Source organism: Delphinus delphis, chromosome 6 (assembly GCF_949987515.2).
Source record: "Delphinus delphis chromosome 6, mDelDel1.2, whole genome shotgun sequence".
In the NCBI taxonomy this organism is placed as follows: domain Eukaryota; kingdom Metazoa; phylum Chordata; class Mammalia; order Artiodactyla; family Delphinidae; genus Delphinus; species Delphinus delphis.
In genome coordinates, this window is record NC_082688.1 from 70144784 (window position 1) to 70172686 (window position 27903).

A 27903-nucleotide genomic window follows, 5' to 3' on the forward strand; every position below is an offset into this window, starting at 1 on the left:
GGCAGTCACCATCCCTGCCTTACTTTTCTGGAATCCACATTGCCAAGCACATTGTCACATATATATGTGGTGAGCACACTTTTGGTGACAGAAGGAAGAGAATGGTATGAATTAGACCTTAGTGTTAACATTTATGCCACTCTTATCCATAGACTATGTCTGGAAACATGAGCTATGACTCCTATAAAGTCATGTGGAAGAATTCAAATCTAATGTCTTAGCTCCTTAAATGGGAAATGGAGAGAGGCGAGGCTAGTTGTATTTTGGTGCATTACAAAGCATGAACGTACAGTAAAATGTCAAATGTCTAAGTACTCTTATTAGAATTTTAAAAGACACAGATTGAGACTCAGATTTTATTTCAACCTTGGGTCTCATTTGGATGAGTACATCCTATTGGATTTATACTCTGTCCTTTTCCATGAATGTGTTTAATTTCCAGTGTAATACACAAAAAAGGCATTGAAGTTGCGACATTATCTGTTGCCGATAAATTGGAAGAGAAATTGGAAAAAGTGGAAAGAACATTGGCATGAGTACAGAATTGAGAACCTTGTACTATTTAAGAATCTCATTTGCAGGCAGGTACTCAGAGCAGCTGGATACAGGCTCCCACAGCCAGACACCTGCATCACCAGGCTCACCGGGGCCTGCCACCCTCCTCACTGAGGACACCCAGGATGATGTTCTCCAGCCCTGTCTGCACCCTTAGGTGTGACCAGCCCCGAACCTTGGCCTGCCAAAGCAGGAGACCCTCACAAGTTCTGCACCTAATGGAAGAATCTTTCCATTGTTTTCCTGCCTGAAGGACAAGAATGTTTTCAGGTTCCTCCAGGAGCAGCCAGTTGCAAATAGCTCAGGCCACCTCTTTCTCCATGCGGTAATCTAGCAGATCTTCAACTTTTTCAGCAGAGAGGGATGATAATCCTCATTGGACTGCTCAGCAGCTAGAATTGTTGGCGACCTGTTTGGTGCAGAAAATGGAGATGGAAAGACTTTCTGAGCAATGAGGACTCCAGCCAGACTTTGAAGAACTCCTTCCAAAGTACCAGGCTCAGGGAATTCCCTGGTGCTCCAGTGGTTTGGACTCGGCGCCTTCACTGCTGTGACTCGGATTCAGTCCCTGATCCCACAAGCTGCTGGACGTGGCCAAAAACAACAAAAAGGACAAAAAAAAAAAAACCCAAAATAAACGCAAAGTACCAGGGTCGATCTGAGAAGCAAAGTACACAACTGCTGTGCCTGGGACATTGTCATACTGGAAGTTAAGACATGAAAATTAGTAAATGATTTCTTTGCATTAATAAGCTCATCAGAAAACTCAGGAAGTTGAAAAGGAGACTTAAGCTTCCACAATATGTCTCATATACAGTCCTCCCTCAGTACCCGAAGGGGAGAGGTTCCCGGACCTCCACGGATACCTTGGATCTTCAAGTTCCTTATATAAGCTGGTATAGTATTTGCATATAACCTACATACATCTCCCATATACTTTAAATCACCTCTAGATTACTTATAATACCTAATACAATGTAAATGCTATAAATAGTTGCTGGCACATGGCAAATTCAAGCTTTGTTTTTTGGAACTTTCTGGAACTTTTTTTTCAAATATTTTCAACCTGTAGTGGTTGAACCCATGTATTTGGAGGGCTGACTGCACTTATTAGTGGCCTCAATCTTGTAAATATTTACTCAGTTCAAAGACTTTTTTGTCTGCTTCCGTTAAAAAATATACTGAGTCATTTTGGCAGATTTTTATCAATAATAAGAAACTGTAGTTTTGAATAGAAAGAAATTTCATTTTAATATGTAATAATTAGTATTTATTAGGATAATTGCTATATTTGCAAATTTTACTATTTATTTTATAATATGACAAGCTTTCCCTTTTGTTTTATTTTGCTTTGTGGGGCTGCTTTATATATTAAGTGCTCAGTCTTAACTTTTTTTTTTTTTGGCCGCACGCGGCATGTGGGATCTTAGTTCCCTGAGCAGGGATCACACCCATGCCCGCTGCAGTGGAACCACAGTCTTAACTGCTGGACTGCCAGGGAAATCCGCTGAATCTTACTTTTGCTTTTATTTTCTTATTTTTTTATTGGAGTATAATTGCTTTAAAATGTTGTGTTAGTTTCTGCTGTACAATGAAGTGAATCAGGTATATGTCTACAAATATCCCCTCCCTCTTGGACCTCCCTCCCACCCATCCCCCATCCCACCTAGGTCATCACAGAGCACCGAGCTGAGCTCCCTGTGCCAAACAGCAGGTTCCCCCTAGCTATCTGTTTTACACTTGGTAGTGTATATACATCAATCCTAATCCCCCAGTTTATCCCACCCTCCCCTTCCCCCTCCACCATGTACACACTTCTGTTCTCTATGTCTACGTCTCTATTCCTGCCCTGCAAATAGGTTCCTCTGTACCATTTTTCTAGATTCCACATATATGCGTTAATATACGATATTTGTTTTTCTCTTTCTGGCTTACTTCACTCTTTTGCTTTTAAAGAGGTGCACAGTGCCCTTAAACCTTCAGTCACCCTTAAAATCCAAAAGGCATATAAATAGTTTCGTCAATTCTGTTTATGTTTTTGCCGATATCCCAGTAGAAACTGAAAGGAAATGCCATTTTTTGATGCCATTTCTTTCCTGGAAACTTGAACTTGCCACCATGGGAAACCACTGCTTCAGCCAGCAAACATGGAATCGCCACACACAGCCTATATCTTCTCATTTTTCACTCTGGATCAAAATGTCACACAGGTGCTTCAGATTGGCAAAGTCTTATTCAAGTGCCTGCATTCTATCTGCAAAGGAGGCTAGAAATTTGCATTGGGTCTCCTACATTGGTAAATTAGTGTTCTATTGATGCATAATTAATAACCTAAAAATTTAGTGGCGTTAACCACTAGTCTATTACCTAACAGTTTTTATGAATCAAGAATTTGAGAGCGCTTTCAGTGGGCTCAGGGTCTCTCATGAGGTGGCGGTCAGGATGTCAGCTGGCCTGCAGTCACCTGAAGGCTTGACTTAGGTTGGAGGATCTGCTTCTAACATGGGTCATTCACATGACCACTGCCAGGAAGCCTCAGTTCCTCATCACAGTCACCCGAGCCCCTCCACTAAGCTTTGTGATGTGTCCTCACAACAGCTGGCTTCTACCAAAGTGAGTGATGAAAACCAGAAGTGGAGAAGGCAGTAAATTGTTTTATGACAGAGTCTTATAAGTTACACACCATCACTTCAACCTGTGTTGTGTATTGATTAGAGGGAAGTTGCTACATCAAGCACATAGTGAAGGGAAGGGACAGGAAAGAGTATGAGACAGTCTGTGACTATATTTTAAAACAACTGCAATGAAAGAAATAGGATTCATAAGGTAGGCATATCCCTTCATGTAGAAAGGCTGTTGTACAGATGATGGGTGGCCATGAGTATGATGTCAGAAGAAGAATCTGTGATGATTTATTGGCTATGGGCTTTGAGGAAGTTGAGAACTCAATGATAATGTCCATGTCTCTATCCTGGCCTGCAGAATGATTGGGGCCCATTCACACAAGGAACATAGAAGGGTGAGAAAGTTTGGAAAATATGTATTCAATTTTGAACACGTGAAGTGGAGATATTCTAGATATTCTAGCATGTAGAAATATGGATCTAATGTTTGGAGATAAGATTCTGGGGAAAGACATGCATATGGAGGTCACAGTCATAGAGAGGACATTTGGAAGTATTTGGGAGGTTGAGAGTGTATGTGCAGAGAGGATGAAGTGTGGGACTAGCACGGAATTTTGAGGAACACCAATTCCCTAAGATGAGAGGGAGCAGTCAACAAAGGAGAAGAGGAGAGGCAGAAAAGCAGAGGATGGTGGTGACATGGAGACCAGATGAGCATCAGACCTTAAGATGGAGGGCGTGGTAACAAGTGTCCGATGCTTCTGAGATGTCAGCTGAGGCTGCCTGACAGCGATCTCTGATCTCAGTAACATGTATTATAGTTTATTATAAACTTTGGCTGAGCAGTTTTATTAGAACAGGGAGGTTGAAGCCAAATTATGGCAATTGGAGGAAGGAGGTGCATGTGAAGAAATAGGGACAGATAATCCAGAGAACGTTGAAGAAGTTTGGGTGTGAACAGAATGACAGAAGCAAAATAATACTAACAAGTGGTCATAGGGCTGAGGAATAGTCATGTTTAGGATAAAATGAAAATTAAGCACATTTAACGTGGATCAGAACTAGCCAATAAAAAGAAAGATGTTGATACAGGAGAGAGAGGATGTAACTGATAAAGCATGAACATCTTATTAAAGTCCCCTCTGCTTTTCTATCAAAGGAATCGTTCTGAAGAACTAAGCCTTCTGGAATTGTCCCTCTGGTGTCACAGAGGTTTTGCACCCTGAGGCAGTGCACCAGGCTGACGCTTGGAATGGGTAAGAAGGACTTTATTTTACAAAGTGATGTTAAGTCTAAATGTGAGAATGGCGATGGGCCAAACTTCCATCTCTCTTCTCTGGCTGATCAGTTTCATCACGGATGTTTATCGATGCTGAGGATGTAAAAAATGTGTTCTTAAAATCAATGTGCTTGCATGCCCCTGGATAATAATCATGTACCCTCAGGGATACCAGTATCTAGGTTTGAACACTGATATATATATATGTATATATTTTAATATTTGTTTATTTATTTTGGCTGCGCTGGGTCTTAGTTGTGGCACGGGATCTTTGCTGCGACATGCGAGATCCTTTAGTTGCGGCATGTGGACTTCTTAGTAGTGGCATGTGGATTCTTAGTTGTGGCATGCATGCAGGATCTAGCTCCCTGACCAGGGATCAAACCCAGGCCCCCTGCATTGGGAGTGCAGAGTCTTACCCACTGGACCACAAGGGAAGTCCCTGAACACTGATATATAATGGATACCAGTATTCAGTGGCTTCACTTGTCTTTACTTACTCACCTGGAATCTCTTTTCTTTGGAGCACAAACAAATAGAATCAAATTTGTGGTTTTGGAAAAAATTGAGACCTTGTTTCCCCTCTAGAGGTCAGTCCAAAAGAGCTTTTTTAAACGATTTTTATTCTTTATTTTTTTTAAATATTTATTTATTTTGGCTGCACAGGGTCTTAGTTGTGGCATGTGGGATCTTCGTCGTGGCATGTGGGATCTTTGTCGCGGCATGTGGGATCTTTTAGTTGCTGCATGTGAACTTCTTAGTTGTGGCATGGCATGCGGTATCTGGTTCCCTGACTAGAGATCGAACCCAGGCCCCCTGCATTGGGGGTGTGGATTCTTACCCAGTGGACCACCAGGGAAGTCCCACTTATTTTTTATTTTTTTAAAAAACTTTGAAGGCCATTGAACCAATGGTACCTTAAGCATGGACTGGTCTAAGTTTTTGCATCAACAATTCCTTTAATCAATAACCAGTCTTAATGAGGACAGTGAAAATAACCACTTGCTGAACTTCGTGACCAGTGAAAGTCTGTGAAGTTCTGTATCTCAAGAGCCAAAATATTTTTCCTTAATCCCTGAGTTTTCCTGTCAAGTTGTTAATGAAGAAAAAGACCCCACTTGATTCGAAGGTCTAAGTTATATATTATTTATTTTCCTGTTATCTTTGAAAAGCTCAGAAGGAAGATATTTCTTTTAAATGTAATCTGCTCGGACTTCCCTGGTGGCGCAGTAGCTAAGAGTGATACTCAGAGTGATAGCATTTCTCATATGAAGGCCCCATAGCGGGGGCAACTGAAGACTCTTGCCTTCTTCCTGCCCTGAGTGCCAAGGGCCTAGCTTACTCTTGACACTTCTTAGCAGCTGTTGTGTGTATTGCATTTGTGGTATCTGGTTGCGGTGCGCTGCTATGTACCTGACCCCGGGGGTGTCTCGGAAGAGGGGCGGACGGAGATTATAAGGGTCGTGTAGGGTGCGTAGGGGTGGGGTGTGTGGTCAGGACACTCAGGACGGCTGTTCTCTTGCTCTTCGTGCATCCCCCGCTAGACCAGCCCCCACTTCCCTCACACCCCACGCCCACCAGCGTGCTCGCCCCGGGCCCGCCTAGTGATTGTTCTAATGCTTAGGCCAAAACGGCTCCACCTGCTAGCTCATAAAAGGGAAATATCAGTATCTGCTCTGATGTTGGTCATTAACCTGAGGGGTTGTGATGGAAGGGCCCCTGCTACTGGTTTCCTTGGTAACTGATGAGCCAATCTGATGCAAATTGCCTGTATAATAGTAGCTTCCCTCAAATAGGTAAGATTGCTGCCACGTCTTGCTTGCTGTCCACGGGGTGTCGCTGCAGGACCTTTTTCTTAAGATTCCCTGTCCAGTAAGACATTGATGTTTCCGCTGTCTGTGGGCTCTTTCTTAGGTCTTCAGGCTGGGCAGCCACGGGGCTTGGAGGCCTTCGGGGTGCAGCCCAATACAAGCCTTTCCATATTTAAAGAGGGATGAAGTAGACCAACCTCAAGTTGGTGAGAAATGGCATAGTTTTCAAGGCACACATGGGGTGGGAGACAGCATTGTTGCTGTCCTTGGAAGATAAAATGTCAGAGTCTTGCTCTATTTCTCTTGCTGTGTGGTTTTAAGTTGTGCGTTGTGCTCTTAGAGCGAAGACTGTGAAATATGTTTTTAATCTTCCAGGAAGTCTTCAAAATCTTTTGATAATCTTATTTCAAGGGACTTGGGTACAAGATGTGTTCACATTGCTGAGTTTTTGTTTTTTTTTTTACTTTTTTTTTACTTTTTTTTATGCTTTGATGCCAGTATTTCTTTCTTTTTAACATCTTTATTGGAGTATAATTGCTTTACACTGTTGTTTTAGTTTCTGCTGTATAACAAAGTGAATCAGCTACACATATACATATATCCCCATATCTCCTCCCTCTTGAGTCTTTCCCACCCTCCGTATCCCACCCCTCTAGGTGGTCACAACAATGCTGAGTTTTTAATGTACAATATGTCTACACTATAGCTATGAGAATATTATGGACAGACCTAAATCTCTGGACCTTTTTTCTTGTCACATTAGTTGAAGGAAACAGAGCTTTTCTCAAATCTTTCAGATATTTTTTGAACAGTTAAAAACATTACTTATATGCATAAAGTAAAAGGGAGCATGTTCCACCCTCACCCTCCAAAAAAAATCAGTAGCCTCCAAAATAATTAACACCAAATTCTCTTCTCTCTGACCACTAACAGCACAGTTGGAAAACTGCTAGTTCTCTCTGGATGCTCTCACGTGACTTTCTTTGCTGGAGTTGTAATGAAGCCCAGCTAGACGCCCCATGATCAGCTCTATAGTTAACCCAAGTCAGGTGTCCTAACTTGCAGCAAGTGAGAGTACTCACCATGAAGAACCATGATGAGGCTCAGTAGGAAGGAGGGGTAACGGGATTTGTACATGGTTTGAGCTTGGGTTACCTGATTCTAAGGAACTCAGGGAAGAGGGTATCAGTTCAGGATTGAAATGTTTGAGCTCATGTGAACTAGTGTTTTTTCTAAAGGTTCTAGGAACACAGTGGAGCTTGGGTAGTCCTTGCTGCCTTTTTTTTTTTAATTATTTTATTTTTTTAATTTACTTTTGGCTGTGTTGGGTCTTTGTTTCTGTGTGAGGGCTTTCTCTAGTTGCGGCGAGCGGGGGCCACTCTTCATCGCGGTGCGCGGGCCTCTCACTGTCGTGGCCTCTCTTGTTGCGGAGCACAGGCTCCAGACGCGCAGGCTCAGTAGTTGTGGCTCACGTGCCTAGTTGCTCCGTGGCATGTGGGATCTTCCCAGACCAGGGTTCGAACCCGTGTCCCCTGCATTGGCAGGCAGATTCTCAACCACTGCGCCACCAGGGAAGCCCCTTGTTGCTTTCTTACAGTCACTCTAAAGCTGAGAGGGTTGTGTTGTTGGCCACATTTCTTTAGAAATGTTAGGAAGATCACCTTGTGTTCCCCCACGCAAGGGAACTAAGGAGAATCCCATTCCTGTTTTTCTTTGGAAAATATAATGCCAGGATAAATGAGGAATGCAGCGTATGAAAACCCAGTGTATGAAGCTTTGCATCTGGTTTGGGAATCAGGTTGCTGCTCTGTTGTATCAAAGTGACCACATGGCTCAGATCCTTTAAGATGATGATTAGAGATGTATGAGAAAATAGATAATAGTCTATGATGTGAGAGAACAGTGTTTCTCAGCATTATATTCTGGGTATTAATAAAAGCCGTTTTTATAGGTCACCTTGAGTAGAAGAGAACTGTTGAGACTGTGGTAGAGGTAAGGTCTGGGGTGTAAAGTCATTCCTATGGGATGGACAAAGGCTATTAAGAGTTAAATTGTAGTACTGTTGAGATTTTTCTTTTGACCATGCTCTTCTGAAAGCCAGCAGTGGGATGGTGACAGTAAAGGATACTAGAGAAAAATTAACCACTCTTTCTATGCAGGGATAGAGCATTGGAGTGGCAGGTTATGTATTTTTCTTGTGCCTGATACCACCATCTTCAGTCATCTGTACATCTTTCCAAATAGAATGGTGTTGGTCCAGCAACATCACTGATGTAGTAACTAACCCAGGGAAGTGAGATTATGGATAGGAGAATAATCAGTTTTAATGATTTTTTAACAAAACAAACATCCAGCTAGTGACTTGACTGTAGTTCGAGACTGGTTAGTAGCAGTAACGAGATGACCCCAGTTGACCCCAGTTCTACCACTGTCCTGAACGAAGTCCCCTTTGCGGCTCCTGCCTCTGCACACAACCAATGCTTCAGCAGACTTAGGTCATTCTCAAAGTTATAATCCTGATGGCTACCTAGATCTTGATAGGGCTTCTCGACTGTGCCCCAGTAGGTACTCCACATCAGCAGGTTGTCCACTGGGAGCTTTGACCAGCTGCAAGCACCCAGCAGGATATGTAAAAACCCATTTCTGGACACTGAGTTTGGGGGCTAACTAGAGGCATCTCTTTGAGCTTGGTCTACACACAGCAGTATTCCTCCCAAATGATAGCCAGGAACGTGTTGCACATGGCTGGTAAGTGCACTATGAGGTAAGTGGTGGGGGTGAATGAGAAATGCAGATATGGAAGATGGAGAAGTAAACTAAGTGGACAATGTAATGGAATCCATAACCCACTCCCCTTACAGGATGAAGTAGGAAAAGTTGAGGGCACAGGTTAGCTCATTAATGGAGAGTCAGCCTGGAAAGTTAGAAAACCCTCTTTCCCCATTCTCTGAGCTTAAGTGATGCCTTTGAGTGTGCCTGTATACATAGGATGCATAGAAGGTTTGTGAAATCTGTGTTATCTGGAGAAGGATGGAGGGATTAATAACCAAACACTCTGCCTAGTAGGAAGAAATGAGTTGTTTTTATGGATCACTAATTCCTGGCTGGAATGTGTTGGCTTCTAAGTGATAAAGTATCCTTCCAAACTAAGATAAAAGTTCAGTCAGTAGAAATTAGACTTGCCCTCCATTCACAAATATAGACTCTGCTGATGCGCTCTTAGGTGAAACGACGCAAAAAATGATAAACCTCTACCTCTATAGTCACAGCCTTCTGGAAGATGGGCCAATAAAGAGCTAGAATACTGCATGAACTTAAAATTGGGAAAGGGCTGTATACACAATGAAACATCTGAGCTCAGGTAACAGACCTTAACTGCCATCAGCAGCTTTATATTCATCTTGTTCTAATACTGTATTAAATAGAACAGAAGGAACAAGGAAGGTTATAGAAAGTGCATTTTGACAGGCTTCAGGAGGCACAATTAAGAGGTCACCTGTTTTCAATCATATCCATCCTGGGAGAAAGAATACTCAGTATGAGAATATTCTGCTCTGAGACAGTGTTTTGGAGATAGAGGAAATGGGTAGTTCCCTAGCCAAGAAATAGGCTTTCTTGGAACCCAGGGATGGTACTAAAAAGAATTTGGATCAGCTGGTCCAGAAGCCACTCTGTATCACACACGTGTGCTATGTATGTGTTGTTGTCTGGGGTGGATGAAAGCTTTGTGGGTAGAGCAGTGATCTGATCCTAGCATCTGCATGGGCAAACCAATATATAAAAGTTCTCAGAATATTATAAGTTAATCAAGTTTACTTATACCTGGATATTTGCACATTAAATTCTTTCTGCCACTGAAAAGATTTACTCTGTTAGTGTGATACTTTGTAAGCTGAAGCTCTTTAGTTTACAATCCATTAAAAAAACCACATAGTAGTGGGTGTGAATGCTTAGAATCCAGATGAAATGGTGCAGATTTTTTATAAAACTCAAATTATATGAATTTATCAATAAGATAAAGGTCAAAGATATTTAAATCTGTGTTTTTGTGTTGTATCAAAGATACTCTCTTTGGCCAAGATGGTGGAGTAGAAAGACCCTGAGCTTACCTCCTCTCATGAGCACACCAAAATCACAAGTACTTGCAGAACAACCATCAATGAAAAAGACCAGAACCAACCAGAAGAGATCTTCTACAACTAAAGACATAAAAGAAGGAACCACGATGAGAATGGGTAGGAGGGGCAGACTTAGATATAACCGTGTCCCATACCCCCCGGGATGGGAGACCCACAAACTGGAGAAGAGTTGTATTGCAGAGGTTCTCTCCTAGGAGTAACTTCTGAGCCCCATGTTGGGCTCCCCAGCCAGGGGGTCCTGCACCAAGAAGTCGAGCCCCCAGAGCATTTGGCTTTGAAGGGCAGTGGGGCTTTATTTCCCCACCAGTTGAGGCTCACAACATTGACTCCCCTTTTAAAGGGCACAGAATCTCCCTGCAGTGGGACCCAGGGAAAAAGCAGTAAATTGACAGAAGCCTGGGCCAGACCTACCTGCTGGTCCTGGAGAGTCTGAGAGAGGTGGCAGTGGGGGGCCGGGGGGCTGCAGCTCACCCTGGGTACATGGGCACTGGCAGCAGCCATACTTGGGAGCTCTACCACGTGGACACTGGTGCGGGCAAGCACTGTTGTGGGATCCTCTCTCTAGCTCATCAGTGCCAAGACCTGACCCCACCCAACAGCCTGTAGATGCCAGTGCTGGGACACCTCAGCCCAAGCAACTTACTAGGTGGGAACACAGCAGACAGGCTGTATAAGGAACTCCTAAGCCCACAGAGGCCTCTAGACATGGCTCCACCCACCAGTGGGCAAGCACTTGTGCTCTAGACCAGCCTTACCCATTAGGGAGGCAGACACCAGATTCAAAACCACAGTTCTCCAGCCAATGGACCCAGTCTACCCACAGCTAGCTACACCCTGCCCTGGGATAAGCTGGTCCCCAGCCTTGCCCACTAGCAGGCCAAAACAAGCTTGGGGACACCCTGGACCCTGTACCCAACTGTGTCAGGAACCACCTCCCCCAACCCCCACTAGTGATCTGACACCAGCTGTGTGATCCCTGGGCCCTGCAGCCAGACTCCAGGACCTGGCTCTGCCTGCCAGTAGTCCAGCACTAACCTTGGGACATGGGCAGGCAACAGCCCCAGAGTCTTCTGGACCTTGGCTCCACCTACCAGTGAGCCAGCACTAGCCCTGTGTCCCCCCTGGGGTCTTGCAGTCAGCTTCCCAGTGACAAGGCCCCACTAACCAGCAGCTGGCAGCCTCTGCACCAGGCAGGGCCTGGCAACCAACCACACTGCGGGCTAACGAAGCCTACCAGACCTCCCACATAGTCAGCCCACTACAACAGAAAGACCCACACAATCCTCATGGGGGAAATGCCTAGAGCATATAGCATGGGAAATGAGATGGGAGTGTGCTGCTGGGATGCATAAGACATCTCCTACAGAAGGCCCCTTCTCCAAGGTCAGGAAACAGACAAAATGAGGTTGCTGAGGAACATGTTCCAGACGAAGGAAGAAGGAAGTGGAGATACACAACTTACCTGAGGAGAAGAATTCAGGGTAATGATGGTACAGATGATCAAAGAACCTGGGAGAAGAATGGAGCGAGAAGTTAGAAGTTTTTAACAGAGTTAGAAAATATACAGAACCACCAAACAGATATGAAGAATACAATTACTGAAATGAAAAATATATATGAAGGAATCAACAGCAGACTAAATGATACAGAGAAATGAATCAGTGAGCTGGAAGACAGTCATGTAAGTAACTGCCACTGGAAAGAAAGAATGAAAAGAAATGAGGACAGTTACAGATACCTCTGGGACTACAATAAGCACACTAATATTTGCATTATAGGGGTCCTAGAATGAGAAGAGAGAGGGGGAAAGGAGCTGAAAACACATTTGAAGACATAATACTTGAAAACTTCCCTAACCTGGGAAAGGAAACAGTCACCCAAGTCCAGGAAGCACAGAGTCCCATAGAGGATTAACCCCAAGAGGAACACACCAAGACACATTGTAATTAAAATGAGAAAAATTAAAGAGAATATTAAAAGCAGCAAAAGAAAAGCAACAAACATACAAGGGAATCCCCATAAGACTATCAAGTGATTTTTCGGCAGAAACTCTTGAAGCCAGAAGGGAGTGGCACAATATATTTAAAATTATGAAAGGGAAAAACCTTTGCTATGGTACTTGAGGAGGGTGTTTGCAGCCAAGAATATCTAGCAAGGCTCTAGAGGAAAAACCTTTGCTATGGTACTTGAGGAGGGTGTATCCAGCCAAGAATACTCTATCTAGCAAGGCTCTCCTTCAGATTTGGTGGCAAAATCAAAAGCTTCATGTACAGGCAAAAGCTAAAAGAGTACAGCACCACCAAACCAGCTTTACAAATGATAAAGGAACTTTTCTAGGCAAAAAAAAAAAGTGACAACTAGAAACAAAATTATGGAATGAAAAGCTCACCAGTAAAGGCAAACATACAGTAAAGGTAGGAAATCATCCAAGCACAAAGCTAGTAGGAAGCTTAAAAGACAAAAGTAATCAAATCGTCTATATCCACAATAAGCAGTTAGGGGATACACAAAACAATTATATGTAAAATATATCAAAATCAGTAATTGTGAGGGGAGGAAAGTACAATGCATTTGAAATTAAGAGACCAGCAACTTAATCGTGTGTGTGTGTGTGTGTGTGTGAGAGATAGATATACAGATTGCTATATAAAAACCTCATGGGAACCAAAAACCAAAAATCTATAATGCACACACAAAGGAAAACCAAACAACATTAAAGATAGCCATCAAATCATGAGAACAAAAGAAAAGGGGAAAAAAGACCTACAAAAACAACCCCTAAACAATTAACAAAATGGCAATAAGAATATCATGTTGATAATTACCTTAAATGCAAATGGACTAAATGCTCCAATCAGAAGACACAGAGTGGCTGAAGGGACACAAGAATAAGGCAGGTGTGTGTGTGTGTGTGTGTGTGTGTATACACACACACACACACACACAGCCTACAGGAGACTACAGATTTAGAGACACAGAGTGAAGGTGAGAGGATGGATAAAGGTATTCCACACAAATGGAAGTCAAAAGAAAGCCATAGTAGCAATACTTATCAGACAAAATAGACTTTAAAACAGACTGTCACAAGGGACAAAGAAGGACACTACATAATGATCAAGGGATCAATCCAAGAATAAATTATAATTGTAACTATATATGCATCCAACATAGGAGCACCTATATACATGTATGACACACATTAACAGACATAAAAGAAGTTGATGGTAACACAATAATAGTAGGGGACTTTAAAACCCCATTTACATCAATGGACAGATCATCCAGACAGAAAATCAATAAGGAAACACTGGTCTTAAGTGACATATTAGAGCAGATGGGCTTAATTGATATATATAGAGAGGATTCCATTCGAAAGTAGCAGAATACACGTTCTTTTCAAGTGCACGTGGACCATTCTCCAGTATAGATCACATGCTAGGGCACAAAACAAACCTCAGTAAATTTAAAACTGAAATCATATCAAGCATCTTTTCTGACCACAACACTATGAGACTACAGGTCAACTACAAAGTTGTGTTTTGTGCAAAAAAACACAAACACGTGGAGGCTAAACAATATGCTGCTAAACAACCAATGGATCACTGCAGAAATCAAAGAGGAAATCAAAAAATACTTAAAGGCAACTGAAAATGAAAACAATGCAATCCAAAATCTACAAGATGTAGCAAAAGCAGTTCTAAGAGGAAAGTTTATAGTGATACAAACTTACCTCAGGAAACTAGGAAAGTCTCAATCTTTCTTTACACCTAAAGGAACTAGAGAAAAAACAAACAAAACCCAAAGTTAGTAGAAGAAAAGAAAGAGCAGAGCAGAAATACAGACTAAAAAACAAAGATCAATGAAACTGAGTTGGTTCTTTGAAAAGATAAATAAAATTGAAAAACTTTAGCTAGGCTCATCAAGAAAAAAGGGGAGAGGGCCCAAATCAATAAACTCAGAAATGAAAAAGGGGATGTTACAACCCAGATCACAGAAATACAAAGGATCCTAAAAGACTACTACAAAACTATATGCCAGTAAAATGGACAAATCTTAGAAAGGTACCATCTCCCAAGACCAAATCAGGAAGAAATAGAAAATGTGAACAGACCAATTACCAATAGTGATACTGAATCAATAATTTGAAAAACCCCCAACAAAGTCCAGGACCAGATGGCTTCACAGGTGAACTGTACCAAACATTTAAAGAAGGATTAACACCTGTCCTCAAATTAGTCCCAAAAATTGCAGAGGAAGGAACACTTCCACTCATTTTATGAGGCCAGCATCACCCTGAAACCAAAACCAAAGATACCACACACACACACAAAATTACAGGCCAGTATCACTGATGAAGATAGTTGCAAAAATACTCAAAAAAATATTAGCAAACTGAATCCAACAATACAGTAAAAGGATCATATATCATGGTCAAGTAGGATTTATCCCAGGGATGCAAGGACTTTTCAATATCCACAAATCAATGTGATACATGATACAGCACATTAAAACTGAAGAATAAAAACCGTATGATCATCTCAGTAGATGCAGAAAAACCTTTTGACAAAATTCAACATCCATTTATGATAAAACTCTAGAAAGTGGACATAAAGGGAACATAAGGTAATAGAGGCTATATATGACAAGCCCACAGCTAACATATTCAGTGAGAAGTTGAACACATTTCCTCTAAGATCAGGAACAAGACAAGGATGCCCACTCTTGCCACTTTTATTCAACATAGTCTTGGAAGTCCTAGAAAAGTCCAGAAAGGAAAAAGAAATAAAAGGAATCTGAATTGGAAAAGAAGAAAAACTGTCACTATTGGCAGATGACATGATACTATTCACAGAAAATCCTAAAGATGCCATCAGAAAACTACTAGAGCTAGTCAGTGAATTCGGTAAAGTTGCAGGATACAAAATTAATATACAGAAATCTCTTACATTTCTGTATACTAACAACGAACTATCAGAACAATAAATTAAGTAAACAATCCCATTCACCATCATACCAAAACAAATAAAATACCTAGGAATAAACCTAGCTAAGGAGGTAAAAGACCTGTACTCAGAAACTGTAAGACACTTATGAAAGAAATTGAAGACATCACAGATGGAAAGAAATACCGTGTTCTTGGACTGGAAGAATTAATATAGTTAGAATGACCAAACTACCAAAGGCAATCTACAATTCAAAGCAATCTCTATCAAAATACCAAGAGCATTTTTCATCAACCTAGAACAAATAATTTTAAAATTTGTATGGAAACACAAAAGACCCCAAATAGCCAAAACAATCTTGAGAAAGAAGAATAGAGCTAGAAGAATAATGTTCTCTGACTTCAGGGTATATTACAAAGCTACAGTAATCAAGGCAGTATGTACTGGCACAAAAACAGACACATAGATCAATGGAAAAATATAGAGCCCAGAAATAAACTGATGTATTTATGGTCAGTTAATCTATGACAAAGGAGGCAAGAATATACAATAGAGAAAAGGCAGTCTCTTCAATAAGTGGTGCTGGGAAAACTGGACAGCTACATGTAAAAGAATGAAATTAGAACATCCTCTAACACCATATACAAAAATAAACTCAAAGTGGATTAAAGAGCTAAATGTAAGGGGCTTCCCTGGTGGCGCAGTGGTTTAGAGTCTGCCTGCTGATGCAGGGGACGCGGGTTCGTGCCCCGGTCCGGGAAGATCCCACATGCCGCGGAGCAGTTGGGCCTGTGAGCCATGGCCGCTGAGCCTGTGCGTCCGGAGCCTGTGATCCGCAACAGGAGAGGCCACAACAGTGAGAGGCCCGTGTACTGCAAAAAAAAAAAAAAAAAAAAAAAAAAAGACCTAAATGTAAGATTGGATACCACAGAACTCCTAGAGGAAAACATAGGCAGAACACCCTTTGACATAAATTGTAGCAATCTTTTTTTTGATCTGTCTCCTAAAACAAAGTAAATAAAAGCAAAAATAAACAAATGTGACCTAATTGAGAAGATTTTACACAGCAAAGGAAACCACCAACAAAATGAAAAGATAATTTATTGATTGGGAGAAGATATTTGCAAATGATATGACCTATAAGGAGTTAATATCTAACATATATAAACAGCTCATACAACTTAACATCAAAAAATTAACAGCCTGATTAAAAATGGGAAGAACTAAACATATTTTCCCAAAGAGGAAATGCAGATGGCTAAGAGGCACAGGAAAAGATGTTCAACATTGCTAATCATCAGGGAAATGCAAATCAAAGCCACAATGAAATGTCACCTCACCCCTGTCAGAATGGCTATCATCAAAAAGAACACAAATAACAAATGTTGGTGAGGCTGTGGAGAAAATGGAACCCTTGTACACTGTTGGCGGGAATGTAGATTGGTGCAGCCACTGTGGAGAACAGTACGGAGGTTTCTCAAAAAACTACAAATAGAACTACCATATGACCCAGCAACACATATCAGAAAAAACAAAAACACCGATTCAGAAAGATACGTGTGGGACTTCACTGGTGGTCCAGTAGTTAAGAATCCACCTTCCAATGCAGGGGACATGGGTTTGATCCCTGGTCAGGGAATTAAGATCCCACATGCCACAGGGCAACTAAGCCTGCATGCCGCAACTACTGAGCCCATGCACTCTAGAGCCCACACGCCACAACTACTGAGCCCGCATGCTCTGGAGCCTGCACACCGCAATGAAGAGCCCGTGCGCTGCAATGAAAGATTCCACGCGCTGCAATGAAAGATCCCACATGCCACAACAAAGATCCCACATGCCGCAACGAAAATCCCACATGCTGCAACTAAGATGCAACCAAATAATTTAAAAAGATACATGCACCCCAATGTTCATAGCAGCATTATTTACAATTGCCAATATACAGAAGTAAATGGATAAAGACGTGGTATCTATATACAATGGAATACCTCTCAGCCAAAAAAAAGAATGAAATTTTGCCATTGGTAGCAACATGGATGGACTTGGACGGTATTACACTAAATGAAATAAGACAAAGACAAATACTGTATTACTTACGTGTGGAATCTAAAAACCACAACAAACTAGAGAATATAACACAAGCAGACTCACATATATAGAAAACAAACTAATGGTTACCAGTGGGGAGAGGGAAGGGGGAAGGGGCAATACAAGGGATAGGAGATTAAGAGGTACAAACTATTACGTATAAAGTAAGCTACAAGGATATATTGTACAACACAGGGAATATAGCCAATATTTTATAATAACTAAATTGAGTATAACATTTAAAACTATAAATCACTATACTGTACACCTTATATAATATTACACATCAACTGTATTTCAATTTAAAAAATTTCTTTAATGGAACCACAGGAAAAATTTTTTTTCTCTGAATATCTGACCCTCTCTATACACTAAGAGTTACCATAGGGATTTTGTATTCATTTATTTGAGTATCACCTGAAGACGGAACTTTCACATACACAATAAAAACTTCTGCTGGTTTTTGTCATTACTGTTTTTTTAAAAAGCCTACCATTTTTTGTAATCCATCTAACTAAGGATTTTGACTTACAACCAGTAGGTGGCAGAATAACATCAACCCCTAGAAAGTAGTTGTTCAGAGACTGTTACCAAGAAAATAGAGGAACTATCTATTATTAGTGCATTTGGTTAAGGACCACAACTTAAGCAGTTCTGTAGTGTATGCAATCATCTTTAGTGAATATCTAAGTCTTTTTTCAACCATCATTCTGCCATTCAAATATATGCTTAAAAATGGATACTAGCCAACACAGATTAGGTATCAAAATCGGGGGAGAAATTCCAAAACATTCATTTTTAAAAGTATGGAAATTTCCCTGGTGGTGCAGTGTTTAAGAATCTGCCTGCCAATGCAGGGGACACGGGTTTGATCCCCGGTCCGGTAAGATCCCACATGCCACAGAGCAACTAAGCCCGTGCACCACAACTACCAAGCCTGCACTCTAGAGCCCACGTGCTGCAACTACTGACTCCACAATGAAGAGCAGCCCCTGCTCGCCGCAACTAGAGAAAGCCCATGCACAGCAACAAAGACACAACACAGCCAAAAATTATTAACACATGTATGTGGAATCTAGAAAAATGGTACAGATGAGTTGGTTTGCAAGGCAGAAATAGAGACAGATACAGAGAACAAACATATGGACACCAAGAGGGGAAAGTGGGGGGTGGGGTGGGAGGGGATGAATTGGGAGATGGGGCTTGACATATATACACTAATATGTATAAAATAGATAACTAATAAGAACCTGCTATATACATAACACAGGGAACTCCACTGTACGGTGGAAACTAACAACATTGTAAAGCAACTATACCCCAATAAAAAAAATTGTTTTTAATTAAAAAAAAATAAAGAATACCTCTCTTTAACAAAAGAATTTAAAATTCTAATTCTAGAATTATCCCTATTAAAATTACCTACAAGGCACAATGCCTCGTGTTACAACTATAATCTGCTGGAAGTATTAACCAATGCTTTAAATTATGATACAAATAATATGAAACAAGGTTTTTATACTATGCAGATAACATGACTCTCTAAGGTAAAAAAAGAGAATCCCCCAAAATCCCCTCAAAATGTTAAGAATCAATGAGAGTAATAACAAAAACATGGTAAAATCATGTATTTCCTACTACTGCAATAGTTTGAAATATAATGTGAAAACAAAACGCCATTCAAAACAGCAATCTACATGCCAAGGACAACTTGAATAAAATATCATTATAACTGAAGAAAAAGACCCTAGTTTGCCCATATTATAAATAAGACCTTTATTACATGATGTTTACAAAGCATAAAAATTCAGTGAGAAAGTAAAGATTATTCAAGAAGTTGTGATGGAACAAGTGGATAATAACTTGGAAACAGAATACTAGTAAAAAGCTGTATCCATAACAATAACATAAAATACCAGGGTAATTACACCTTCACATGATGGGGGGAAGTTGTGCAAGACAGCATTAAAAAAATGACAAAGGAAAAACTAATTTCACTACATTACAAAAAATACCTTGGGGGCTTCCCTGGTGGTGCAGTGGTTGGGAGTCCGCCTGCCGATGCAGGGGACACGGGTTCATGCCCCGGCCTGGGAAGATCCCACGTGCCGCAGAGTGGCTAGGCCCATGAGCCATGGCCGCTGAGCCTGTGCTCCACAACGGGAGAGGCCACAGCAGTGAGAGGCCCACGTACCGCAAAAAAAAAAAAAAATACCTTGTATGTTAAGACATGCACTCAAAGAAAGATGGGAAAATACTTGCTGTAAAGATAGATTAATAGTCTTAATATAAAAGGAATTTTCATAAATTTATTTTAAAAATTCATCTTCATTTCAACCAGAAAAAAGAAAAGCTATCTGAACAAGAGACAAGCAGTAAATGCTACCTTAGCACGTTAAGAATAAGCACTGACAAAGCAATAGAGGACAAGGAACGTGACATCAGTACTATGTAAAAAAAATTATCACCAAAAGGTCAAAATGCAATAAAAGACAGACATATTTGACTATTAAACTGAATGTGTCAAGGTGGTCAAAAGGTACAAATAAGTCCTGGGGATATAATGTTCAGCATGGTGACTATCAATAATACTGTATTGTATATTTGAAAGTTGCTAAGAGTAGATCTTAAACATTCTCATCACAAGAAAAAAATTGTATTAACTATGTGTGGTAATGGAAGTTAATTAGACTTATCATTTCATAATATATACATAGAATCATTATGTTGTATGCCTGAAACAAATATCATTATATCTGAATTTTTAATAATTGAATAGCCCAGCCCCCCCAAAAATGACATAAATTGAAGAAAAAAGTCTTTGTAGCTAATAGGATACTTAAAATAATAGACAGGAACAAATGATTCACATATGAAAAAATGCACATGCTCAATAAGCAAAAAATTCAGTGTTTCCAATAATTAAAGAAATATAAATCCAAACAGTAAGATAACTGGAACTGCCAAGATTGCCTTTGAAATAGTCACTAAACACATTCTGGTGGAAACGCATAGTCACACAATCCTGGAAATATTTTTCAAAAGCCTAAAAAAGCCTACACTATTTGACTCAGATTTTACTTAGAACTTATCACAGGGTAATAAGAGAGAAAATTTTTTGAAAGAATATTAAATTTGTTTAATTTATGATAAAAAATTGGGGGTAGATATTTAAATATATAACCATAGGGAAATGGAAAAAAAATATGAAGGCACATTCATGGGTGAAATACTGTATAGACATTTAACACTTTCAAATAAAAGAACTTGTGAAAATCATTAAGACAAAACTAAAGTAAAAAATTATGCAATACAATGACAGTAACAAATATCTTACTAAATGCTTCTCTGTGTATGTTTTATGCTAATCACTTTATAATATTATCTCCTTCCAATTCTGATATAGATAACAATTATTAATGCCCACCACCAATCCCATAGACAAATGAGAAAATGAAGCTTAGGTTAACTTACCCTAAGGTCTTTCAATCGTTGAACTGCGGATAGAACGTTGGTTTTACTTCTGATAGTATGCTTCTGTAGTTTTGAATGAAATTTTCTGTAGGAGTATATTTTGTCTTTATAATCAGAACAAGATAATTTTAATTACAAACCAGAAAAATTTGAACATGATTAAATATGTTTGCTTTGCAGGTAATCTACAGAAATACTACTCTTGGCAAGTGGGAAAAAAATTAAATATGGATTTTTATCTGGTTTTAAAATGGAATGTTTTTCTTAATGCACATGCATTTGATAATTAGGAAAAAAGCACCTTACATATTATTTTCTAATACATACAGATTTTAGAAAACTTGGAGAAAGCCATAATGAAAGTAGTGTGTGCCTTTGGAAATTGAACTTACTTCCTTTTATCATCCAGATTTTAGCTTAAGTTCTGACATATTTGCAAAGTATTTGACAAATGTCTGTACATATATAAATTCATAATATACCTAGTATTAACATGTTACTTTTGACATGTGGAATCACTGATAATTTACACCCTCTGTTCACTTTCATTTTCCTGTACTTACTGTAATAGGAATTATTTTTATAATCAGGAAACTTAACAAAAGCTTATTTTTGAAACTATCAGAAAAACTAAAACAAGAAATAAAATGTTAACAGAATGCTTTACATGCTTGCAGCTTTTATCCTCTTTTAAATATTTTTCTAAATGTTCTGTAAAAAAAACTATCAGCTTGTAAAATAAAGATATCTTTCCAATCATTTTAGTCACCTCAAATTTCTTTATCTGTAAGGAAGGAATTCCAGATTTAATTAGATTTAATTAGCATAACACCAGTCAGCTGTTTTATGATTATCAAGAGTCCTGTCAATTGCAGAAAGTTATACAGTAAAAGAATGAGAGGTGGGATGTGTGAGGCTGGAGGCAGGGGGTAAAGGTGGAGCAGTTAACTTACCTGGCTGAACAATATTTAGTTAATTACAAAGCAACACAGTCAAATGTAATAGAAGGCAGAAACCTTTTCTCAACAAGGGAAAGAGAAAAGCTTATGCAGAGCAGACATGGGGCAATACCATCTCAGCACGTCAGAATTAGCACCAAAAAAGTAATACATCAAAATGATGTAAAAAATAAAGGAACCATAGCAAAATTATACCCAAAAGGTCAAAATGCAAAAAGATGGACAAATTTGATCTCAAAAATTAACTAAACGGCCCTGCCTCTGTAAACCTCTAACAGATTGAGAAAAAAAGTCAATGCAAGCAAATGCCAGTTAAATTATATTTATTATATAAAGAGATCCTATAACTGGATATGAAAAAGGAAGCAACTCCAATAGGTATTACAAGGGCAAAGGATATTAACATTCGATTAAAGAGGAACACAGCTACTCAAAAAACACAAATATTTAACTTCATTAATAATTAAGGAAATAATTGGGATGCTATTTCTTGCTTATTCAATGTACAAAGTTATTAGCAATTTCTACTTTTTCTATTTCCTAAATGTTCTCAAATGTGCTATTTTTAGTAATAAAAAATTGAATCATTTAAAAAAAATAGGAAGTATGAAATTTTCTGCCAATGCAGAAATCATAAAAGCATTAAAATGAATCAATACCTGTATGGGCAGTGAGGTTCAGATCCCTTGAAGCCAATTCCTTTTGTCTTGGTTCCTGAGTTTTATTATGAGGTTGTCAATAAAGAGAAGGTTGTTCCTGATTTACACTATGACAATCTCCCAAGTATAGGGATATAAATATAAACATATGTATGTAAATGTATACATGTAAATTTTTTCTTCAGGTAGACAATTATTCCAGGGAAGTAACTCTTCAGATTCTTCAGAATCACTCACTTCGGAGGACTCTTATGATTCCATTTGCGGATAAGGTCCCATTAAGATCTCCCCATGTGGTTCTGAACCAGTAGGGATGCCCTTGGTATTGAAGAGGCTGAAGATCTACTTTAGTACTGCATGCAAGACAGCAGTGTCCTAGGCTTTCTACAGCTGGCTTCTTAGGGAATCTGAAGTTGGTCCTGTCCTTTAGACATAGCCAAAAAGACATTTTTCTGACCTGATGCCAAACAGTACATCTTCTGCTTGCTCAGATTACAGCCTTGAGGCAGATCACACAAAGCTCAGGATGCATATGGGCTGGAGCAGCACCAGGGCAACCACCTCAAATCAAACAGTCGTGTTAGAATGACTAAGTTGGGAGACTGAACTTTAAAACCTATAGCTTTGATCAGTATGTTTTTCTTTGTCTTGTTCATAAATTTTACTGAACAAAAAGGTGGAATGTAGCAGAGCCTGAAGTTACTGAGAAGAAGCAATTCTCTGAGACTTGAACTTTGCTAAATAACCTGTATAAAGGCAACTCTACAGAAAACAATATACAAGCAGAAAAAGTGACAAGTTTCATCTGTAGTAACAATTCAGTCAAATGACAAATTTGGTTGTCAATTTAATGTTGTAGTTCTTATCTACATCAATTCAGTAAGACAACACAGACATTTATTCTCTAGTACTGAATTCCCGTTTGAATAGAAATAGCTGCTAGGCAGAAAAGAACTTAAATTTAAAAACAATTTCACTATAGCTAAAGTGCCAATTGATTTAAAAATTATGTGTATGCATGCATATACATTGTGTGTGTGTGTGTGTGTGTGTGTGTGTATGTGTATTTTCTCTCTCCCTCTCCCCAGAAAGATATGAAATCCTGACTTAGGGTTGTACTATTTTTTGAGTTAATATTTTTGAATTTATTATTTCTCTGGTCTGCCTAAGAATCGTCACATATTCTGAATGTACCCACATAATCTGGTGAGTTGGCAGCTATGTCAAAAACTCTATGAAAAAAGGGAGGCAGCTAATAAGGCTTGGAGACCTTATTTGTTTATTATTTTAGGTTAGAGCAGGCAGCCTCCCTTTGATGTTTTGTAGTCAAAGATGAAAACTTTCAACTTTGAAGCATAATGAATATAATTATACATTTACTACAATCACCTACACTTTGACTTACACACCACCACAAAAAGACATCTAACAAACATTTTTCTACTTATCTTTTTACATTTGTTAAAATGGCTATGTTGAATACATTTTCAGAATACATTTGTTAACCATTTGATAAACATACTAAGCCAAGCAATACAAATAACATCAATTACCTTTTTATCTAATAACTGTACCAATCAATGTAGGAAGATACAACTGAAGGGGAAGTATGGGATCATCCATGATGCACTGCAAAGGTATTTTACACCTTGGTCCTAAGAATGATCTGAAGGTGCTGAAAGAGGTGATTCTCTGGAAGGTGACCCAGGGTTTTCTTCAGGTGGAAAAACTGTGAGAGTACAAGCTCGAATGCCACCAAGTGACTCTGGAAGGTCAAAAACTTTATGCCACTCATCCTTTTCTGGGTCATATTTCTGGACAATTTCTACCATACAACGATTATTCCAAGAATATCCACCTACGACATAGATTTTATTTTCAAAGACGGCAACTCCGACATCACTCTGACCTCTTAACATGGCAGCAATTGGTGTCCACTGGTCAAGGGTCGGTGAATAGTATTCACAGCTTAGAACATCATCATAATCACTTGTTCCTCTGAAGTGATTGCCACCAATGACATAGAGCTTGTCTCCAACTGTACACATGCAATGCAGACCTCTGACTGTAGTCATTGGAGCCTTCTGTGTCCATTTGTCTGTATCAGGGTCAAAACACATGAGCTCGTTTTGGAAAGTATCATGAGTAATTCCTCCTGAAATATACATTAAGCCTCCATACACTGTTCCAGCATGGCCATAGTGGGGTTCACTCATTTTTGCAACATAGCTCCACTCATTCATTCTCGGATTGTAACATTCTACTGTGGCCAGCTCACCAGCTGCACTTCGCCCACCAACGGCATACAAATGTCCTTTGAGAGCACTCAAGTGGAAAAATGTGCGCTTTTCATTTAACGAAGCAACCTGCATCCACTTATTATACCGAGGGTCAAATCTGAAAACTGTATCAACGGCAGTTTTTCCTTTTGTATCATAATTACTTTGACCACCAACTACATAAAGAAAGTTTCCAATGACAGCAATGCCATGCTGGTAACGAGGAGCATCCATTGGGGCTAAAGATCTCCACTCTTGCGCCCTTTCATCATACATCCGTAATTCTTTACTGACAACCAGCTGCTGCCTCAAAACTCCTCCTAATGTAACCAAATGGGTTGAGTCAGATCTAATGGCAGTTCTATCTGACTGCATCACTGGCTGCATATATGGCATCATTTGGTAATTGCTAGCTTCCAAAAGCAAATTCACACAGGTATTGTCTGTTCTCATGAAATCTACTGTCTGCACATAATTGATGAGATCCTGTGGTGTCATCAGTGGAAATCGAATATTCTTCATTAATTTTGCAGCATAATCCATCCGAGGGTCTTCCAACCTTAGCCAGCGACAGGCAGCCTTGAAAAGCTCAAGTTCAGTACAGTGCTTAAGACTATTGCTAGAAAGCACAAAGGCAAGCCGTTCAAAAGGGAGTTTTAGAAACTCCCCAGTACTCAATAATGCAGGAAAATTCTTCAGGATGAAATTATTGACATATTTATCTACCTCTATAAGATTGTAGGTGTTAGCAATTCGTCCAACTTCAACACAGTTATCTAAAGAGACTCCTGAAATAAGAAACACTTTACAGAAGTCTAAAACAGGTAAAATTTGTAAAAAGCTGGCTGCTTCAAGTGTGTCCTGAAGATTGTCCATATTAAGAGAAAGTTTTGCAGTATAAATAAAATCAATTATTTTCTTCAGACCAACTTTGTTCACCCCATGAAGCTTAATGCACATTAAATCTTGTTCTTTCATTCCACCTGTGAACATAGCCTTGAAATAATCACTAGCAGACGCCATCATAGCTCTATGAACAGGGAAGATTTCATCTCCATCACCTGGTACCAGGGTCACGTCACAAAGCAATCCTTCTATTCTAAGCTGATCAAAGCCTTGCAAAACCACCGAACTGTGAGTATTGCTGGTAAAAAAACGTGTGGTTCCTGCCTTGCAAGGCTGTAAATGGGCGGAGACGCCCATTTCACCGTTACCAAGAGACACTTTCATGTGAAAGCCTTCCTCTTGCACAAAGATGTATGCCGTCCAAAGAGGTTATGACCTGAAAGCTTTAAAGGAAACGAGGATGTCCCAAGAGCAAGACAGCTTGCTTTCCTTATCAAGGGCAAACAGTCCCTGTGGCACACCTCAGAACACACCAGTCACTCTCTGAAAATTGTTCTATAGCAGGACCACAGAGGGCTGTGGACCTCAAATCTGATTATTATGTAGATAATTCATCACCTGAAGGCAGTTTAGTGACCCGGTTCACCGCGTCCGGCCTGCGTTGCCGCTCCTCCCGCAGTTCCGCTCCGGGCCAAGGGGGAGGTGCCGCCACGTCCTGCGGCCCCGGGGTTCGCTCGGCGGCGAAGCCGGGCACCTCAGCGAGCGGCCCGCCGCGCCCTCCGCTGTCCTTAGAGCGTCGCCGCGGCTACGGGCCCGTCGTGGAGCAAGGGCCTGGAACACTGGGCTGCAACACGGGCCGAGGCCCCGACGCCGAACCGGTCCTTCCGGAAAGGCCTGCTCCCAGGATCCCCCGGGCTAGGAGCGGCCGTGGCAGCTACTGCGGCTGCGCGGCCGCCTGACCTCGCCAGTGGGCGGTCGTGTGGGGGATGGGAGGAAGTGGGCGGGGGACTGGAAGGGCGGGGTTTGGGCAAGGCGGGGCTGTGCAGGATGGGCCCGCGGGGCCTCTTGGGGTACTTTGTATGTGGCATTAAATGGGCTGGAATGGGTGCATGTATCTTATGCTTGACCTAAACCTTTCACGGCAGCTGAGCTGTCCCCCTAAATGCATACTTTGAGATTTACACTTCCTGGCTTCTTCCTTTTGTTACTTCTGAGTGACAATGAAATGCGGCTTTTGTAGAAATTGAAAGGCAGCATGGGGGAAAATGCTTAAAGTTTTTTCTCTATTAAAAAAACTTTAAAATTCTTATCCCACAGGGGAATGCCCTGGTGGTCTAGTGGTTAGGACTCGGCGCTTTCACTGCTGTGGCCCGGGTTCAATCCCTGATCCGGAAACCAAGATCCCACGAGCCACGCAGCCCAAAAAAAAAAAAAAACATCCCACACAATTTAATAGATACTTCAGTTATAACTTTGGTTCATAGTTTCAAATTTTAATCATTTAAAACATGTCATTTGCCTCTTTTAAAATACCAAATTGTGACTATGCTATGTAAGTAATTTAGCCTGAATTTTTGCCACTCAATGGAATTCCATCATCAGTAAATTTTTCGTGCTTTTGTTTTCTACTCACAAATTTTTAAATGGATACACAATTGTCTCATAACTACACATACTATAGTTCCCTTGCCCATCATTTGTTCCTGAATATATACTTTCTTGTTCTCCACTGTTTTATAAAATCTGAGCACAAAACTTTACCTGTCTTTGGATAAATCCTAAGGGCAGAATGCTGATTGAAGACAATTTTTTTTTTCCAAAATACTGTCACCAGCAATGTTTGAGTGTGTATTTCCCTGCTACTGATCTTTTCCCTTTATGGATATTTTGCTAACTTACATTTTTTAAATTACTAGTAAATTGGAATTTGGGCATATGAATAAATGTATACTTTGACACAACTGCTTCCAACCTTTTCCACAGTTTGAAGTTATTACTGTCTTTTAAATCCTTCCAGTTTCTTTATGCATATGTCAACTGATCACAATATAGGTACATTATTTTATTACACTCTCCCCCTTTTTTAATATAAAAGATAGCATACTATACTCACTGTTCTGCATCTATCTTTTTTAACTTGGAGATCTTCTCATTCATATATAGATAACTGCTTTATCTTTTTAAATAGCTGTACTGTTTCCCATTGAATGGGTGTGTCCTACATTATTTGATTAGTCCCCTACC

General features: G+C 40.1%; 1 protein-coding gene and 2 long non-coding RNA genes across 5 annotated transcripts in view; 1 reads left to right on the plus strand and 2 right to left on the minus strand.

Moving 5' to 3' along the window:
- The window catches only part of LOC132427406 (uncharacterized), a 39762-nt gene extending 39069 nt beyond the window's left edge, over positions 1-693 (plus strand). Inside the window, exon 11 of the long non-coding RNA XR_009519904.2 lies at positions 582-693. This is a non-coding gene — a long non-coding RNA (uncharacterized lncRNA). The remainder of the gene's footprint in view (positions 1-581) is intronic.
- Positions 187-26580, minus strand: LOC132427405 (uncharacterized). 3 transcript variants are annotated; one of them, XR_009519903.1, is made up of 6 exons: positions 26278-26580; positions 20917-21001; positions 14139-16223; positions 11871-11917; positions 10379-10468; positions 187-1139 (listed from the first exon to the last, which is right to left on the minus strand). It is a non-coding gene; the product is annotated as an uncharacterized lncRNA (long non-coding RNA). The 3 variants fall into 3 exon arrangements; XR_009519902.1 differs by having other exon boundaries at positions 203-1139; positions 14139-14184; positions 20917-21020; XR_009519901.1 differs by having other exon boundaries at positions 204-1139; positions 14139-14184.
- On the minus strand, positions 24088-26283 carry KLHL9 (kelch like family member 9). The gene has a single exon (XM_060014825.1). It carries the CDS (start codon positions 26041-26043, stop codon positions 24190-24192), a length of 1854 nt encoding a protein of 617 aa, XP_059870808.1. The 5' UTR covers positions 26044-26283; the 3' UTR covers positions 24088-24189.
- Positions 26581-27903: the final 1323 nt, after the last annotated feature.

Bases quoted from the DNA above. Each gene is read 5' to 3' on its own strand.
- KLHL9 (XM_060014825.1), bottom strand. From the start codon at position 26,043: ATGAAAGTGTCTCTTGGTAACGGTGAAATGGGCGTCTCCGCCCATTTA.